Source organism: Accipiter gentilis, chromosome 27, assembly GCF_929443795.1.
Source record: "Accipiter gentilis chromosome 27, bAccGen1.1, whole genome shotgun sequence".
NCBI lineage: Eukaryota > Metazoa > Chordata > Aves > Accipitriformes > Accipitridae > Astur > Astur gentilis.
The window spans coordinates 772,311-791,790 of record NC_064906.1 but is presented as its reverse complement, the minus strand read 5'-3'; the positions used below and the strand labels follow the sequence as shown (position 1 = coordinate 791,790).

At 38.9% G+C, this 19,480-nt stretch overlaps 2 protein-coding genes across 3 annotated transcripts in view; one reads left to right on the top strand and one right to left on the bottom strand.

Annotated features, from left to right (window-relative positions):
* The window catches only part of LAMA1 (laminin subunit alpha 1), a 108,225-nt gene extending 100,704 nt beyond the window's left edge, over window positions 1-7,521 (top strand). The window contains exons 59-63 of the mRNA XM_049830181.1: window positions 1,166-1,324; window positions 2,323-2,476; window positions 3,091-3,224; window positions 5,484-5,706; window positions 7,358-7,521. Coding sequence (XP_049686138.1) covers window positions 1,166-1,324; window positions 2,323-2,476; window positions 3,091-3,224; window positions 5,484-5,706; window positions 7,358-7,518 — 831 coding nt within the window. The 3' untranslated portion in view covers window positions 7,519-7,521. The remainder of the gene's footprint in view (window positions 1-1,165; window positions 1,325-2,322; window positions 2,477-3,090; window positions 3,225-5,483; window positions 5,707-7,357) is intronic.
* A 675-nt stretch (window positions 7,522-8,196) lies between these two features.
* Window positions 8,197-19,480, bottom strand: part of ARHGAP28 (Rho GTPase activating protein 28) — a 77,061-nt gene continuing 65,777 nt past the window's right edge. Inside the window, exons 11-15 of one of the 2 annotated variants that reach the window (XM_049830179.1) lie at window positions 18,705-18,902; window positions 17,846-17,989; window positions 15,618-15,772; window positions 14,904-14,968; window positions 8,197-13,009 (exon numbers count right to left, since the gene is read on the bottom strand). In XM_049830179.1, the coding sequence (XP_049686136.1) occupies window positions 12,918-13,009; window positions 14,904-14,968; window positions 15,618-15,772; window positions 17,846-17,989; window positions 18,705-18,902 (654 nt within the window). In that variant the 3' untranslated portion in view covers window positions 8,197-12,917. The remainder of the gene's footprint in view (window positions 13,010-14,903; window positions 14,969-15,617; window positions 15,773-17,845; window positions 17,990-18,704; window positions 18,903-19,480) is intronic. The other variant, XM_049830180.1, reaches the window with a different exon arrangement.

Genomic DNA, 19,480 nt, shown 5'->3' with positions numbered 1-19,480 from the left:
CTTCCCTTGTCCATATGTGATGCCTTTACTCCAGGAAGTGGCTTCTGTGGGACTAAGTGATTGATGACACAAAGCTGCCACCTCTCCTAGGTGCCTTGGGAATCAGCAGAGTGTTATTTTTGCTTTTCATATATAATCAGCTGAAGAAAAAAACTAAAATAAAAAAAAAAGCAAATGTGAACTTCTGTCAGAGAGATCATAGCTAAGCTCTCCTGCCTACCCTGAAAGGAAGAACACTCCAGGATTTATAGCTGCATGTTTAAAATAAAATATACTGATGTAAAACTCATACTCACACTATCCACTTTTGAAGAGGTGAACAGATTCCATATGAGAGCTGATATACCTTTACTACCCAGGACATAAAAACATGAGCTTGAACCTTTTTTTGGAGATTAAGGCTGTCATACCATTTCACAGCTGGGGGTGATTACTGCAGTAGTTCTAAAATCAATTTAAGCTAATGCATTGCTGCTGAAAGAATCACTTCTTCCCATTCTCTGCCATCTGCTCATATCACCCTGCTGTACCACTTTGTCCCTTTAGCAACCCAAATGTTCATGAAACCTCATGTTGAGCCTGGTCAGGATTCTGAGTGGGGCTAAAAGTAACCAAGGAAGAATGAATGGCTAGCTGACTTCAAGTAAAGACCCTCATCTGCATGTGACTAATTTCTTTAGTGCAAGGAAGGCATAGGGGCATGAATTAACAAGATGGACAGAACTGGAAGGCTTTTTGGTCATAGCAAATTCAGTACTGCCCATCATAAAATTCAAGTGTAGGAGTGTGCTCTTCAGAAAACTAAGATGGCTCAGCTGGTAGGCAGCACAGTAATTGAAGAAGACCAGCACAGTACTGCCCTCTTCAAACTCAGTGTTGTATGCATATCCTAAGACAAAAAACTAGTGGTTTTAAATAATGATTGTTAAGACACTGAAAAACTTCTGTAGGACAACATGCAATCATTGTGAGCCCTTGGGGAGGCAAGGAAGCAGTTTAGCTGCTCAGTTGCGTTCTGAAATGGCCTTAGCCTCACAATGAATTTCAAGAGGATGCCTCAGTACAGTATGTCAAAGCAATGTAAACACTAAAAATTTGTCTTGCTTATTTCTATGACAAATGACGACTGGATAACTGATTCATGTTTGCATGCTCTCATTTCCAGATAAAGACAGAATATGTTAAAAGAAAAGGTATAATCATTGTGGATGGACAGGAATTGGTAGCAGTCAGCGCTCTGGGAGATGGCAGTTCTTTGGATGTGGAGGGGAAGCTCTACGTGGGAGGACTCCCCTTAGACTATGTGCCGAAGAATCTTGGGAATGTAAGAATGTTGGGGTGGTGGAGCGTCTCTGACACTTTGCAATACTAGAATGAGTATACTACATCAAACCAATCTAATTCAGTATCCTGTCTCTGACGGGCAAAAAAGAAGTACTTAAGGAAGGAAACAAGAAAGTAATGACCCTTTACCAGATAAATCTTGCCAGCTTTCTATGGCGTAGCAACTCTAGCTGCAGCTTGTATTCTTGTGTTTTAGCCCTTAATAGATTTTTTTCCTTCTATCAATCTCTGTTAAAAATAGATAATTAATATAAATTTCTGTGTTTCATAGTATATGATAAAAATATGACCTAGAATCTCAGACATTTTGGTACCAAGCCACTATTGCATTCAAATAGGTATTAGGTGCTTTAAATATCTCTGAAAGGCTAGCTTTAGCTGTCTGAAATTAAAACATACTTTTTACACATACTTTTAGAGGGCAGGTTTTTGTCACCTTCCTCCTTGTGCAGCCCATTATCTCAGGGAGGATTCTGGTGCTGGTAATGTTTCTCAATTCCTGGGCATGCTTTCTTCACCCGTGCTTTTTAATTGGATAATGGGGCTAAAAAATATTTTAATACTTTGAATCTGCAATTGCTGGAAATAGTAGTAGTGAGTAATCTTTTTGCTGGATAGAAATCTGGTGATCTATACTTCCAAAATGTCTTAAAAAAATCTTGATTTACTTGTTAATTTGCTGAAGCATGTTTGGAATGTCCTTAATTGTTGGGGGTATCCCTGTTTACATTCAGGCAAATGCAATTCTTTCTTTATGCTAGAGAGTGAATACTGTGTTTCTAAACAATATTTATTTTGACTCCAAGACATTATGTACATTTGTAACCTTGTATATGTAATAAATAGAAATGTAATTACGTAAATATTTTAGATCCTGCTGTGTTTTGTTCAGAGAATTTTTTATTTACGAGTCAATTACTAAGAGAGCATGGCAGCAGTTTGTATTACATGTTAACTCTTATATTTCAATGTGCTTAGGTGACTCACAGTATTCCTGCCTGCATTGGTAGCATGACAATTAACAGCAAGCAACTGGACAATGAGAGCCCTGTCTCCATCTTTGCTGTGAATAAATGCTATGTAACTGTGCAGGAAGGTACTTTCTTTGATGGGAGTGGCTTTGCTGCTCTTGGTAAGTGTCATTAAATGAAAGCAGTACCATACTAAATTAATGTTAATGAAAACATACTCTTTTTAGGTCTTGCTGGAACTCTATGTAATTAATTGACTCCTCACACAGAGTGCATGCCCTGCATATGTATTTCTGAGTTCCTTTACTACGTACATCCAAAAGTGGCCACTTCTGCAAAGGGCTATCTTCTACAAATGAAGGAGCTAGTGATTCTAGTACTGGGAAAGAAATGAACTACCTCTTTCTTCAAGCTAAGAATATCCATGTTCATGATGTTAAGTTAAGGTCTATTAAAGGGTATGGAGACAAAAGACGTAGGGTGCTTGTGAAGTAACGTGAAGGATTACATTAGTATGTGCTCTTTACAGTTTCTTAAAAATAAGATAGAATGTATTAAATCTAAATTAATGAAAGAAAAATTATTTGGGCATTTGCCTTTTCTAGAATAAAATGTGAATTATGACTTCAGAAAACTTACTTTTCAGAGGTTCTGCAAGGTCCTATCCTGGCAGAGTAATTAACAAGCTTTCTAGGCCTTCTAATGACAATGTATGTGTTCTACTTTGTACTGTGGGTTAAAAGTCTTCTATTAGAAGCTTATAACTTCTTTTCAGTCAGAGAAGGTTACAAAGTCCGATCTGATGTGAACATCACACTGGAGTTTCGTACAACAGCGATGCATAGTGTTCTCCTCGGGGTCAGCAGTGCTAAGGTTGATGCCATTGGACTGGAGATTGTAAATGGCAAGGTAGGCTGCCCTGTGCTGTCACACTTATTTCATGAGGCTTGCTTAAAACTAGGAGGCTAGAACTGTTGGGTAGCACTAAATAGACACCAGTGAAATGGGATGGAGGCAAAATGTCTGAACTAAATCCCCACAGAACTAGTATGGGACAGACTTTCAGTCTCAAGATTTCTCATCATCATACACTAAAATGTGAGATTAGCAGAAGTCACTGGAACTTTTTGCCTTCTTAATTAGTGTTATTTATGTTAGTCTGCAGCCACTGTGACCTCCTCTACAATATACCTTGTATGTTAGACCAAATATATACCTTTCTTGTAGCTTAATACTTGTTCTGCTCTGGAGCTACACTTGTCCTTGATAAACATATTATTGCACATACAAAGCATCCTGTTTTGTAATCTCTTCTTCAATATCCTGGTGGGTTGACTCTGGCTGGATGCCAGGTGTGCATGAAAGCCGCTCTATCAATGCCCACCCTCAGCTGGACAGGGGAGAGAAAATGTAATGAAAGGCTCATGAGTCAAGATAAGGACAGGCAGAGATCGATCAACCAATTACCACCATGGGCAAAACAGACTCAACTTGGGGAAAATTAACTTAATTTATTACCAATCAACCAGAATAGGGTAATAAGAAATAAAACCAAATCTTAAAACACCTTCCCCCCACCCCTCCCTTCTTCCTGGGCTTAACTTTACTCCTACTTTCCCTCTACCTTCTCCCTGCCAGCAGTGCAGGGGGACAGGGAATGGGAGTTGTGGTCCGGTTCATCACATGCTGTCTCTGCCACTCCTTCCTCCTCAGGGGCAGGACTCCTCACTCTTCCCCTGCTCTGGCATTGGGTCCCTCCTATGGGAGACAGTTCTCCATGAACTTCTCCAGTGTGGGTCCTTCCCACAGGCTGCAGTTCTTCACAAACTGCTCCAGTGTGGGCTCCTTCCGTGGGGTGCTGTCCTTCAGGCACAGACTGCTCCAGTATGGGTCCCCCATGGGGTCACAAGTCCTGCCGGAAAACCTGCTCCAGTGTGGGCTCCTCTCTTCATGGGTCCACAGGTCCTGCCAGGAGCCTGCTCCAGTGCGGGCTTTCCCATGGAGTCATGGCCATCTTTGGGGGCATCCACCTGCTCCGGCATGAGGTCCTCCATGGGCTGCAGGTGTATATCTGCTCCACTGTGGACCTCCATGGTCTGCAGGGGGACAGCCTGCCTCACCATGGTCTTCATCACGGACTGCAGGGGAATCTCTGCTCTGGCGCCTGGAGCATCTCCTCCCCCTCCTTCACTGACCTGGGGGTCTGCAGGGTTGTTTCTCTCACATATTCTCACTCCTCTCTCTGGCTGCAGTTTCTGTTCCACAGCAACTTTTTTTTCCCTTTTTAAATCTATTATTCCAGAGGTGCTACCAGTGTCGCTGATGGCCTCACCCTTTGCCAGCAGCTGGTCCATCTTTGAGCAGGTTCGCTTTGGCTCTGTCGGACATAGGGGAAGCTTCTAGCAGCTTCTCACAGAAGCCACTCCTATACCCACCCCTCCCCCCCTCCCTCCCTCCCCGCCCCCCCCCTCCTGCTACCAAAACCTTGCTATGCAAACACACTACAAATATTCATGAGCAGTTAAAACTCTCTACTTCTGCTGGCAGTTTTGCTCCGTAAACCTTTTAACAAACAATACATAGTTCTCCACTCATCTTGTGCACAAAAAATATATACTTGATTGCTCTTAAGTATTTCCTTTTCTCAGAAATAGCTCATTTTTATTCAAAACTTCTTAGCTAGAGACGGTGTTAGATATCACTGTTTCCGAGACATACTTTCTCAGTTAATATTTACATATTAATCCTCACCACAGAGTTGAGGAAATGTCTACTGCTTTGAAAAATAAATACATGAAATAAATCAATACATGTGTTGGCAATGACAAGTGCTTTCAGTCCATTCTCTTTCTCTTCAGTGGATCTTCTTTCAGGTCTGAAGTCTCGCCTTCTGTGAGAAAATTACTTGATTTATATTTGTTAAAAACATTGAAATCCTAAGTGAAGTATACAAGCTATGGATGCATGGATGCATCCAAATCTTTCAGATTTTAAAGATACTTCAATAAGGATACACTCTATGTATCAAAGTAAAAATTAGCTTTGCATAATTGCCAAACACTTATTAAAACTGAAATCTCTGCACCAGCATGATTGTGCTTTTATCTAGGCAAATTAGTTCATGTATTCTTACTTTATATCTTTATTGGCATTTGGCTGTTTATACAGGTTTTATTCCATGTCAACAATGGAGCTGGCAGAATAACAGCTACATATGAACCAAGAGGCACAAATAGTTTGTGTGATGGAAAATGGCACAAGCTTCAAGCAAACAAAAGCAAATATAGTATTGTGCTGATAGTTGATGGGAATTTGGTTCAAACTGATAATCCTTACATCCAGTCAACATCTGCAGATACAAACAATCCCATTTACGTTGGAGGCTACCCTGGTAGGTACAATAATATTTCTTTTCCTTTCTCTCCCTTCTGCTTTTACTCTTTCTCATAAGAATTACTCTTAACATATGTGCCCTCCTTCCCTCTCCCTTCTCCCCTGACCTCTCTCTGATTCATGAAGTTCATGATTGTGTTATAAATCATAGTTACCATTTTCCACAGTTGCTGAGATCACAACATATTAATACTTGTGTATACTGTCTTTGTGAAGGACTGCATTTAGCTGTTGAGTGTGTTGGTAAGATTAACTGAACTCGTATCACTTTCCTACACAAATCCTTAGTTTCTGTGAAGGATTTCCTCCACGTGGTTTGTCTTTTGCTGTTTCTCTGACTTCACAATGTCCCTACCTGTGTATGTTACGGTGTAGTTCTTTTGCAGTCAATTTGATATTAAGGCTTTCCTTCACATTCATCTGAGTAAGGTTTCTATAGTGCTTTTCCCTGCTTTATTTTTGCTAATGTTCTATATCAGGGGCTGTGCAGGCAGAAGTCAAGCTGCTGCAGATGAACATGTATTTCCCTTGTTCTGTGCAAATTCCCTTCTGAAGTAACTGTGTCAATCATACTCTGATAATATTAAAAGATAGTAACACAAAAAATATGTAATTGAATTAATTTTCAATTAAGTTGTGCAACTAATTAGTTGATAGTTTGAGTCAAGACTGTATTCATTAAGAGGATTGAATTTCGATCATCATGAGTTTGGCCTTTTTGCAGGCGTACCTTTCAATGAACACATCAGTACTGAGAGTAAGTAGGCTTCGTATGGTTTTGAATATCTTATGCATTTAAATATAGCATAAAATGCCCATATCCATTTGTCTCTGAAACAGCTGTTACAGTTTATCAGTTCAGGTGTTTCCATTTGTGTGAAAACAGAGTGGTCATGTCTGAAGGGCACACTCAGCTTTTAAATACTTGGAAAGCTTTAGGGATAATAGCTTGAAATGTTACAGAGCCTTCTGTTGGACAAGGTTTTAGTGCTTTATGAAAAATAAATTAATGCTAATTAACCAGATCTTGTTTAATATTTGGTCTTCCTTGAATACCAAAGCAGCATTATGAGCATCTTGTGACCCCCTTTTTTTTTTTTAAATAGGGTAATGTGATAGGGTAATTGTTCTTTGTGCTCTATCTGTAAAGATTAGGGTTCATAGAGAACAGAGAAATTCTTCAGTTTAGTTGAGTACTGCAAAGGTGAAATGAACTGTTTCACAGGTGGTATGGGAAAGAGTTGCACTCTCTACCAACTTCATGGTTTGGTTTGCCAATGGAGCCCATGACTTCCAGCTCAGCTGTTGCTTCATATTCTGCCAGTTTCAATTTTAACTTGGAAGACACCTATGTAGAGTGGCTTTCCCCTTCTTTTCCCCTCTCTTTATATCACATTGTTCCCTGGGACAAACTATTTCTGCAAACTGCACAACTTGTCTCAGTGCATGGTTTATGCTTGAAGGCAGCAGTGACTGTCCATGGTGGGATGTCTCAGATCATCCAAACATGAAAGGAACTTGGTGCTCCTTTGGCGTTGGTTTTATCACTTGTTTGGGAGGGAGGGAAAGCAGTTGAATAATAACCTGGATCTTTGTATTGTTTCAGTTCACTGGAAATAGATTCTACGTATTTCACATTTGTTTTTCAGCTGATGTGAAGCAAAACTGCCTCACAAGCAAGAGCTCATTCCGTGGCTGTTTGAAGAACCTTGTGTTGACCAAGGGCCAACAGGCAGAATTGTTTGACTTCAGCAGAGCTTTTGACCTACGTGGAGTCTTTCCTCATTCCTGCCCTGGGGCTGAGCACTGAACTGCAGCAAAGTCTGTCTGGACTGAGAGGGGTTTTTTTGATCTGTTATTTTTCATTCTCATTTTGTAATGAGAAGAAGAATTGGTAAGAGTCTGCATCTCCTTGATTTTCTGGTTGTTTTCCAACTCAGGTTTTTTTTTTTTTAGTCAGAAGCTCTATGTCTGCATTTTAACTAAATGGTTTTAAACAACAAATACCTCTGCTGCAATGTTAATGTCATTAATTGGGTATTTTTCTTTTGGGAATTTTTATTAATCAGTGTTTACAGTATGTTTTCTTTTGATTACTTGACAGTATTTCATTTTATTGTGTGTTGGTCATTTTATAAAAAGGTAATCATTTTGGACCACATAATAAAACTACAATAAACTGTGCATTTCATGCAGTTCAGTTGTCCATACATTTCAGTTAGAAGAAAAAGAGCTAGAAGGCTAAGAAGTGAAAAGTACAAGTGGATAGAGTCCAGCAGAGGGAGCAGGAGACTAAAGGCATAATTTTGAAGGTCTCAGATTACAGAGTGTAATAAATAGAATTTTCTTATTTATACTTTGTATGGTAGCTCCAATCCCTTTTCCTTCTGCCATAATATCCAGTGCTTCTGACCCCCATTATAGTCACATTGTCTAGGAGGATTATGTTCCTGTTTGTTTTCATCTAATCAGCTGCAGGACAAGCATCAACTCCACAGCATAGAGATGTATATGAAATGTTTTGTTGGTGAAGAAACATTTGGGTCTGGTTTGGGAACAGCTATGTGTTTTGGCAATGAGAACTAATGCATCTTTCTTGGGAAAACAGTATTTCTTACAGGACGCAGGGAAGCACCTTTGGTGCTCTGTGATTCCTAACTCACAGGCCAGTCAGCAGCTCTGTCTTTACCTTTTCCTACTGTGCCTGCCTCTGTTTCTAAAATGAGTCTTTCAGTAGTTGTGCTTGAGCCAGGCTTGGGGGATGCACACTTGATCTGACTCAAGTAAGGCCATCCATTCATCAGCTGGCCTGACCACTGAGAAGTGACAAACATGTTTCGTACTTGAAGATGCATCTGTAATAAACATAGTTCTTTACAAGTCACTTCCCTCTCCTTTTTTATCTTTGAACTAGCAGCATTTTTGTTTGCTGCTTACAATTTTGTTTGGCTTTTACTATGCATTTTTACAATTTGTTCTAAAGGCAGGTTTGCTCTATGTATTTCATACTAGTTTAAAAAATACTGGCTCAAATGAAACCCCAAAGCAGTTTGTAATGGATTTCAGTGAGGCAGGATTCTTCCAAGCAGTGTCCTTTTGTACTGTGCATCAAGGCAGTGCAAGAGCAAAGAACTGTTCCACTTGAAGGATGGCAGAATTGCTTCATTGTGTAGCTAGCTGTTCAGGTGCTATAACAGAGTTGCTTTTAAGACAGATTCACCACTCTTTTTTGCAATTTCTGTCAGCTGCTTCTATCTGAAAACCATGTGTTTAGATCTGAAGAGCTTGCTTTGTTGGTATTGTTTTTATTTTCGACATGGATACAATAGAATGGACACATTCTCCTGTACAAATACACTTATGTGCAGGGTTACTTCAACAAAACACATAACATAATGAGGATTGCAAGGGAAACGTACATACAAACATTTTGCTTTGTTTAGTGGCATCGTATTATTTTCCAGAGAAGATGCACATTAATGGAAAGCCATTGAAAAATAAAAACTGAAACACAGTATGGTTGTATTTGTTGTCTATTAACCCCAAGATCTGATCTCATAAGGTTTACATTACAAGCACTAATTGATGCAACACAGTTTGGATAAAATTTCATCCATATCCTGAAATATGTCTTTTAATATATATTTTTGGTAATTTCCAAATCTTGGCTCTTAGAAGGAGAAACATTTTATCAATGTTAAAGACTAGTGGAGAGGTGAAATTAATAATAGAAAGTTTTGGAATAGTAAACCTTTAAGCCAAAATATTTTTCCTGGAAAATGCAGAGTGAGGTAGTTAATATTATACATGGACACATTTGCACACAAGCGCGTGCACACACACACATTCTAATGACATCAGCTGCATAAACAGGTTAGAATATTCCAGTCTGTATCCAATACCTACTTCTTGCAATACACTCTCTCTGTCTATGTATTGACATGCAAAATGCTGTCTTTGTAGAACCATGGAATACATAAATGCTTGAGGCATCTTCGGAGTTTGCTGAGTAAGTTTCTCCCTGCTTGCTACCGCTTCCTTCTTAATAGCTTTCCACATGTTGCTTTTTGTTAGGTGATGATCCTATCATAACTTGACTTCAACTGCTCTTAGGAGGAACAAAATTCCCAGTCCCTCCACCAGCATTTTGAAATACAAGGCCTAAAGCTGAGACCTCATATTCAAAAATGTCATAGATATTGTTCAGTTTGCTGCATATTAAATCAAGTTAGTGTACCACAACAACACAAAACAACTTAATGTGTAACAGTGTTAACCACAGTACACATGGGTCATTAGGTTCATTTGTATCAAAAGAATTTTGCCATTCTGTTTCAGAGACAGCAGGTATTTGGCTGTGCTGTAGTAGTCTGGGCACTGTACATAGAATCTAGTTCATCTGCTAATATGCATGTCTTCTAAAGTCATAGGCAATTTTAGTATAAAACAAGTGTTCACAGGATGCATTTCATTACATGAGATTTGGCTTTCCTAAGTTGCAAAGTGGTAAAAGGTGAAAGTCTTCCAAAAACCCCTTGTATCCTGTATGGAATACAGTGAGATCTATTTCAGAAATAATTTTGATGAAGTCCTTGTTTCAGAGTCCAGAACATGCTGAGCAAGTTACCACGTGAACACATGGGTGCTCTGTACTTTTCCTTGCACGGCCATTGAGAACACAGAGTGAAGTGAGTGGGCAAGACAGAGGAGGTCAATGTATTTGTCTGAAAGTACTGTAGAAAGTTCTCATTTGCTACATTTCAAACTCTTTAGTTAATGTTTTGGCTTTCTGTATAGTTGTAAAAGCTCTTTCATTGGCTATAAGTACAATGATGCTTAGCATTTATATGATGTTCTGCGTATTCAAATCACTTTCCACATAAAATCCTTTGCTGAGTTTGTCCTTCCTAGGTGGATGTTTATAGCTCCTGTTCTGCTCAGGGAATTGTTTAGCTACATCTGAGAGCAGACTTTAACTCAACTAATTCTCATGTTACCTTTATAAGGAAAGTACTAGCCCCATTTTACAGCTAAAATAAAAGTGTAGCATAGTAAAAAGAGTTGTCCATTGCCACAGAGGGAACTAAAGGGAATCAGGAGCAAAGCACTTGACAAAATGTTTATACTTAGTCCTATGAACAAACCACAGATTTACTATCTCATATATTTAAAATAAATAGTTGTCAAAATAAGCCTCATATTTTATAATACAACTGTCCCAGTCTTTTCCTGGCTGCAACTATGCATCCATTAGTGTTAAGAAGAAAAAAAGGCAAGTTTAAAACATTTTAAAGAAAATGAAAGGATAATGTTGCTAAATTTTATCACTTTTTATCTCAAGAAGGAAAGAAAGAAAGGCGGGCTCTGCCCTCTGTAGACATTATTGTTGCTGGTAAAATTACTGATTCAACATTGATTTCTTTCACTGAACGCTAACAATGAATGTTAACTACTGGAGAACACGATTAACTTTGAACCAGAAGTAGGGTTTCTAGAATGTGCAAATCTTCATCACACAGCTTCAGCAGAGCATCGCAAGTTACAGGCTTTCTCTGTAGGACAGTGCATTTTACGTTCACCTGGAGGACTTTGCTCAGAACACTTTTACATTGCTACCTGGTAAACAGGGCACTAGCTTCTGCCTCATCTGTGTGTCCAGATCAGGAACAAAACCCACTGCTCAGACTGTGGGTGAATTCATTGTGCAATATCGTCATCCAATGATGGAGACATTGCAGTGCAGTTGAAGGCATTAGTTCCCATTTTTTGCATAAGACTGAAGATTGAAAAAGAAAAAAACCACCCACCAACTTGCTGTTTTCCAGAAACTTGTGATTTCCCTACTCAACAAACATGTTTTAGTTCTGTAAAGTACAGCCCAAAACGAGAGGATTAGGTGAAGAATGGTGCTCGCTGTTGTGACTGGCTGAAACCTAGACATACGTCCATCTGCTGTGCTGCATTCCCAATGCAGCTGCAGCCCACAGTTCTGTTATCAGCCTGTGTGTTTTCTCAGACTGTATGCCATCTGTAAAAGGAGTTGCTATGTATTTGCTCTGTATTTGTAAAACCCTCAGCACAACAGGGCCTGGTTTGGCTATGGCTTTAAGGCCTTAATGTGTAAATGTTAAATAAGAGTATTAAAACCCTCTGCTCATTGGAAGCTGTTTTTCTTCTCCATGCCATATTATACAAGATCTGGACAAAGATCTCTCTTCTCAATGCAGCTGAATAGCATAAAAGTTGCTTACATATTAAAGCTAAAATAAAAAGAATCAGGTTACAAATTCAGAAACTATAGTATTTAACAAAAAAGATGATGGCTGTAAGTGGCACCATTAACATATATCTCATATTATGGTATTACACAGACTTAAATCTGAGATTGTCAAGTAAAAAATAGAGCCAGCGGACTATGCCTCTTCTCACCTAGCATTTATCTCCTGAAGCTTGCGTGTGTGACGGGAAGGAAGGAGAAAATGGTTTGTGGTGCTACAATTGCACACAGTGATGTGATCCAGACAGCTGATTTGGAAGACTGGTAGTAATACATACAGTGGTACGTACATAAAGTAATATATCTGTCTATACAGTAGTTCTTCCTCCTGCCTCCCTCCCTTCCCCAGCATCAGATACTCATGAGGAGTGATGGAGAGGCGTAAATATTGCAGTAATGCATGCTGTACAGCAGAAAGGTTTGATTTTGTCACACAGCTATGTCTTGGCACTGCTGCAGGTCAAGCTCCTCTCTTCCATGCATGACAAATACTTTCTCTTCTTGAATGTCTCTGTGATGTTTCTGTGTTACGCTGTGGTCGGTTGTGTTTCATGCATCCTTGGATGCCACTGGATCCTTTCCAAAAATTCATGTTCTAACAACAGATCAGGAAACAAACAACTCCGTATGCAACAGGTTGTTTTCTGGGCACCGTACCTTGGTTCATTCTCCTTAACTCCTGGGCCAACTGGCACAAGTGTAATCCATATGAAAGCATAATTGATGTGATATTTTCCAATGGTCTAGAACCCGGAGTATACATAACGCTTATACCAAAAGTAGTATATGGTGAACATCAGTTGGGCAGTACAGTAGGAAGGAATGATGTCCTGTAGCTACCATTTTGTTTCATCTCTGGCAAGAGCTTCTTAAAATGACAGGCATCACTGTTGTCCATTTGGCTTTTGTCCTGTACACCGCAGCCTTCTGCTTCAGGTTGCTTTTGGTTTTATCACCCATTCTGCCTGAGGATTTGCACGGTAAACATCTAACATGTATGCATCTGGATCCAAACAGTGCTGACCTGAAATGGAAATCAGCAGCCATGATTCATAGGATGTTTTGAGCACATTAGTAAATGGGACAGAGCTATGTTAAAATGCCCTGGAACGTATCTCCAACTTGCACGTAGCAAGCCTAGTTTGGTGTGTCCAGCTTGCATCTTGGCTGGATACAAACAGGGGCTTTGGTAATTTTTTGGTAATTTTTGCCAGTGATTTTACTCAGTGAGAGTCATGAATTCACTTTCACTTCCAGGCAGGATGCCCTGCATTATGCCGAGTTATGGACAAGGCATTTAGTCAAATAGTGAAGAAATATTACGGTTTCTTTAGAAGTATTAGCAACACTATTACTGTAAGTGTCACAGTATGTTTTTTTTCTATTTATTTGGATTTACTGGGCTGGAATTACAACTCTGTGACTTTGTTTCTACACTATTTTTAAACGCTGAGAAAGTTGCTCTGTAAAACATGTGTTCCCATCCAGCTAGGATCTTGCAAAGAAATATAGGGATATCAAGGTTTTTGGCAGTTGTTGTTTTGCTGGTTTAAAAAAAAAAAAAAAAAAAAAAAAAAAGGAGTTCTCTGAAGTCTGGCCATTTGAGGGTTTCGTTAGGTGGTGACTGGGGATAGGAGCTGGGTGGTTGGGGAGTCCCTGCTGCCTTTGCCACAGAAAGAGGCATTTGGTGCCTCCTAATTGAGTAACAAGGCAATAAATTCTTGAGTTTAGTTGATTCGTTGGACTATGTTGTATTTACGCTGGGTGATGAAGCCATTTAACTGGTGAGGTTACATTGCTGTGACACAAAGAATTATGGTAAAATTTTTTTACAGTTACTTATAAGGCCACTGGGATCCTAATGATTTTATTCAAGTGAAAGCAATATAAATGAATTAATGAATAATCAGTGGACTAAGGTACTCTGAAAGATCTGAGACTATAAAAATAATTTTAAATGAAGATGCAATTTAAACATCCAGATTTTTGAAAGAGCATGGTGGGAATACTTGGGATTGTTTCATAAGACCTTTAGGATCTTCTCCTGTTTTAGCATTGATTGGTCACCCTGTTTAGCCAGGCAAAACAAATTGCTAATCAAATTTATCTTTGTGTATCTAATAAAGACTTTGCTTCTTAACTGCTGCTGAAGCAAGTCTGCGATGTTTTGTAGTAACTTTATAGAAACTGTTTAGAGCTGAATCTAGAAGAATTATGGAATAATCTATCAGACAGTTGACAAAAAGATTCAACAGAGCATCCAGAATTTTAGTAAGAATAGAGAAAGGAGAGGGTCAGGACCGTGCAATATCAAATTAAAAAGTGGCTTTTGACCTTTAGGCTAGAACTTGCGTTATTCCACTGTTGTTATTATAAAACTCTCACTGCACGAAACACGGAAGAGGACAAAATCCCTACTGCAAGGAATTTACAATCTAAATAAATCCCATGGATTAGTATGAGTATAGTACACCCATGCATGCAGGGACTGAATTCTCAGTTCTGTGTTTTTTATTTGGGGGAGGTTAACAATTAAACACAGTGAGGAAGAAATAGGTCTTGGGAAAAGGCTTGACTGTGAGGTGGAATGTGCTCATGAGAGGAAGACTAAGGATCTCTTAACCATGGAAAAATGCTCAGTTATGAGAGTGAGAGAGGTAAGAGAAAGGTCAGATGAATTTGGCAAGACTGTAAGGAGTCCAGCTGAGATCCAGCCATAGGGTGACTGTCTCCTCCCTCCAGTCACACTGGAGTCGGAAGGAATTGTTACATTGATTTTAACAGCTTTTGGGTCAGGCTTCTTTCCTGCAGATGGACTGGAGTGTAGGAGAGACCCAGCTGTGTGAAAACAGCACTGCTCTGAGGTGTTTTTGGAGGCTAAGGACATTCAGAATTGAATTTTCAAAAATGAGACCTACCTATATTTCCTCCAATTTCATGTAAACTTTGGATCTGGCGTCTCATGGTCTGTGATGATCCACAGCTAGAATGGAAAAAAATCTTCAGTTTGCCTTTCTGTTATAACCACTGCCTTAACAACCACCATCTATATTAAGCTAAAAATTGATATTTTTCCCCTGTGAACTTACTTATCAAAAGCGAGGAATTCTACTGAATGAAGGACTGCAGAATACTGAATTTGCTAGAGAGGTAGATTACTGTGTCATGGTTAACTAAACCTTCTATTCTATTATTTATTTTTTATTATTTATTTCAAGAACAGCATTATGTGGTAACATGGGAAGACTTTGCAGAAAAGACTTTCAGATACAATTTACCATTTCCTGTAACTTAATAATTATTACTTTACAGAAATAAAAACACTAATGTTTTATGGGCAGATGTAAGACAATCTCTCTGGGTTCTCTATGCAGCAAGTCTATAAAAGGCATGTTTTCAGTAGTGGCATAACAGAGGGCAGATTGATTCTGTATAGAAGCCAATTATTAAGTAAAATATAAAGAATAAAATCAGTGCTTAAAATTTCTTTGACCAACATAACCATAAATTAACAATTTTATATTAGAAAAAGAGTTCTTGTAACATAATGAGTCTTTGAAAAAGGAACAATCTATTCATTAATGGTTCTGACATTATTGTTCAGGAAAAAGAAAATGTTCTGATTTACCCACCTGTTTTCACAATGGAATCGAGCCAGGATGTCTTTGGCTTTTGTTTGGCTGTTGAGTTGAATTGCCATAGAGACTTTTGAATGCAGTGGAGCATAAACTCTTATCACCCCCTCGGGTATGTCAGACTGCAGGTATGGGGGAAAAGTGACAGCTCCCTAAAATCAATATTCAGTAGAGTAAGTCTAAGGCAAATATTGCTAGCTCCATTCAGAAGCAGTTCTGCAACTCTTTTGAAGTTGCTTGCAAAAATCACTTTCCTGGATTCACTTGATTATTCAAAACCCATATTTACAGTTAAACATGCAAATTTGTAGATACGGTCTAATGAGATACAACACAAAGACAAAAACTCCTTGGTAAGTACTACATAAGTTCACATGGAATAAAGTCAAGTCCTTGAATTTTAACTGCTTGCTGTTAACATTGGTCAGTGAACCAACTGCTTATTTAAAAATACATAAAAATGATTAGGAATATCTGTTCTTCCTTTTAAAGATGAAATTCTCCTGTGGCACGAAGATCCAGTTTTCTGTTTCCACTTCTGTAGCTTCAACTAGATCAAAGCATGTGTACAATAAAATATCAGAAGTACCATATGGTTTCTGTTAATTTGAAATTTGACCTTGTGTAGGGTTCAAATGATCATCTATGAAGTTTATGCACTCTTCCATGATTAATGGCAGATAAATCAATTAGCAAGGCTTGCATTCCAGTTCTAATCCAGTTAATACCCTGCTGAGCTGAGTACAATAGTCTCTCCAGTCTCTGTCCCTGTGTAATTTAGAACATCTGAGACCTGGGGATTGTGTTAAGTGCTCTCAAAATTCAACTCGGTTATCCAAACAGAGTTTGCCTCCAATTTACCATTCATATTTCAGCTACCTGCCATGGCTAGTCTCATTTTGATTAGATGCAAAGCCAATTACTACGATCAATGAACTTGTCTTCCTGAAGGTGCAATGACTGCAGTAATTGACTCCCCTCAGAAGCTCTCACTATATTTGTTCCAGGGTGAATACAGTTTTGCAACACAATAGTCTACATCGCCATTTTAAGCAAACATCTCTGTCTCCATCTGCAGCACAAATGTGTGTTCTTCCTACCCACAATATATTTCAGTTCGTGCTGGCAAATAATTTCTCCAAAAAGCTGAATTAGCATGGATTCACAATTCATACGTATCATTTCTCTTTCTCTTTTTTCCCCAGACGTTCCCTTCTGCGTTTTCTCTGTTGTCTGTATTAGGTGGCTTATTCTCTATTTCTTGTAACCTCAATATCACTCCTTCCTAATTTGTCTTTTCCTTTGCTGTTCAAGAGTATAATTCAATAACTGTAGAGTACTTCATCAGTTCCTTAATTATGCCTTTTACAATTCACCAATCTCCATTCTTTTAAACCTCCATGGAAGACTCTAAAGACTTTCTCTCCAGGCTATTAAAGGTAGTTACTACATGGAAATACTACGTATAAGCTGCTATAGGGGTTGTATACGTTATGCATGTATACACAACATGCTTTGTTGCCCAAATTATATGTAACACCTAATACCTAAGTTAATTTTAGGTATCTATTGAGGTAGCACAACTCAAGTAAGTTCCTAAACTCCATATTTAGGCAGTGGAGAAAATCTGCTGGCTTTAAGACCTCCAAAGGAAGATTTTTTTGTATCAGACTTTCCTAAGTCTGAACTACACCTGGAGCTCTGGAAATCCTCTGAAGTATCCACCTCTCTCCTCTGACTATATGGGGAATAACAACACAAACTACTTCGTTAGGTGCTTAAAATTTAGACTCAGCTTTGGTGTCTATGTTAGGCAAACTGGTTTTTCTCTCTGCTTAGAAGAATATCGAGTAGCCTGGACTAGGGCACAGGTAAGTGCAATTAATTCTAATATGGACCATCCTACTACGCAGCTACAGATCTATGCATTTGTTGAATATATACAGATCATTGCTGTCAAGGACAGTCCACATATAACCATTTTCTTATAAAACAGGTACAAAACCAGCATGTGTTTGTAAAAGCTAAGAGGCTGCTAGAAATCATTCTGCCTTCCTCACCTTTTCTCAATCAATCTGAAAAGCTTTGTCTTATCAGGATGTTGGACTAGGAAGCACATCTTTTGTATGGCAAAATTTCCTCCCTACCCTGAGAAGCTTTTATGAGGTAAGAAAGAAGGGAGGCTGGTTAAAGCTGCCCTTGAAAATGATATGTTTTTATCATACCTCTGGTCTTTCAGGTCTGTCCCGTTCCATGGTCTTTCTCCTCAGAAGTTTTCTCACTCCTTTGTCAAACATCAGCTGCCTCTTGCTGTTGTTCATTGCTGCCTCATTCATTTTTCTCACTTGGGAAATCAGGAAGGATGGGACCTAAAGGGAGGAAACCAGAGCTGAGAATATACAGTAATTTTTTCCCCCCATAAAATTGGCCCTGGGACTTTAGAAAGGCACCAAATTTTAAGTAGCAGAAGCTCTATTTATTCCCAAAAGATACAAGCGATTAGTAGCTGCCTCTAACAACCCACAGTTACTCCTTCGGTGAAATTGTAGATCATTTTTCATACCACATGAAACTTTTTAGTGATGTTTGCATTGTAGGAACTTTATTAGGAGGTAGTTTTTGTAATTCCCATCATATCCTCCCTCTGTTATGAGGAAATGAGCCGAGACTGTCGTCATCTTAATGCCAACCTTCGGAAGTCCAGCAAGTAGTCACACTTTTGGCCCCTGTTATTAGGGCTAGACTTCTAACAGTCATTTAATCTCATTCAAGTTTAAATATCTCACCTAGGCATCTAGATTAAATCACTCTCCTTTGCATTACTCTGTATAAACAATAGTGTGGGATAGGTACCTCCAGAGGGCAATTTGTGGTAAAATGGATGTCTTAGGTGAGGTAAATCTCCATCCAGAGGTATCTGTCACCCTATCTCATTCTAGATATAAAAGATTCCAGCCAGTTTCTAAAGAACAGCTAACTTTTTCTTCCAGGAAGGTCAGTTTACTCTGATTTCTCCAGAGCTGCTGCATATGGCAAAATACTTCTCTGTACCAGAGCCATAAAGAGGGAACCAGCGTTACTCACTGTCCACAGGATGTCCTGGTACCGAATTAAAAGCCGCACAATGTGTGCTGTGGTGGCGGCTGCTTGCATTTCTTGTTGGTTTGCACGTTTCCCTTTGTAGATGAAAAGGTTTGGTGCAACAATCATAGAAACATTCCACAGATTCATTTTATTTTTCCCTTCATTAGCAACCACCTTCTTCAGGAACTGAAGAAAGGCCTGGAAAAACAAGATTTGTTATGCTGAGTCTCACAAAATAGTTTACTACTTAAATGCAGTGTCATATGCACAACACGTCTGGCTTGAAAGCTGCTATATTTGCACTTGGAGGTGAAATTTAGGGTTTTTTGCATTCTAATTTGGATTACTGATATTTTCTGGCACAACTACCTCTGTCAATCACAGAGGAATAGTTAATGTTATCAAGATACACATTAATGAATTATCTATCACTTAAAGCATAATCCCAAACTGTAAGTCAAGTACAGTGTCTGCACTAAGGCTCTGAATCCTGTAGTAGAGGAAAGATATACAGGTGTTGCAATGGAATAGTTAATTTCTTCCATAGATTTTGAGGTGTCCATTTTGATGTATCTGGCCAAGGCTTTTTATATTGCAGTCACCAGGGTGATCAGCCTCTCTCCAATGTACACCAGTCCCATATGTGATATAATCTGAGGAATTTCTGCCAGCAACTCCCAAACTTTTATTCTGGGATAATGAAAGCAAGAAGAGCTCAGTGGTTGTTCATGAGATCACTTCTGCACATGCATGGCAGAGTCAAAGGAAACTCATTT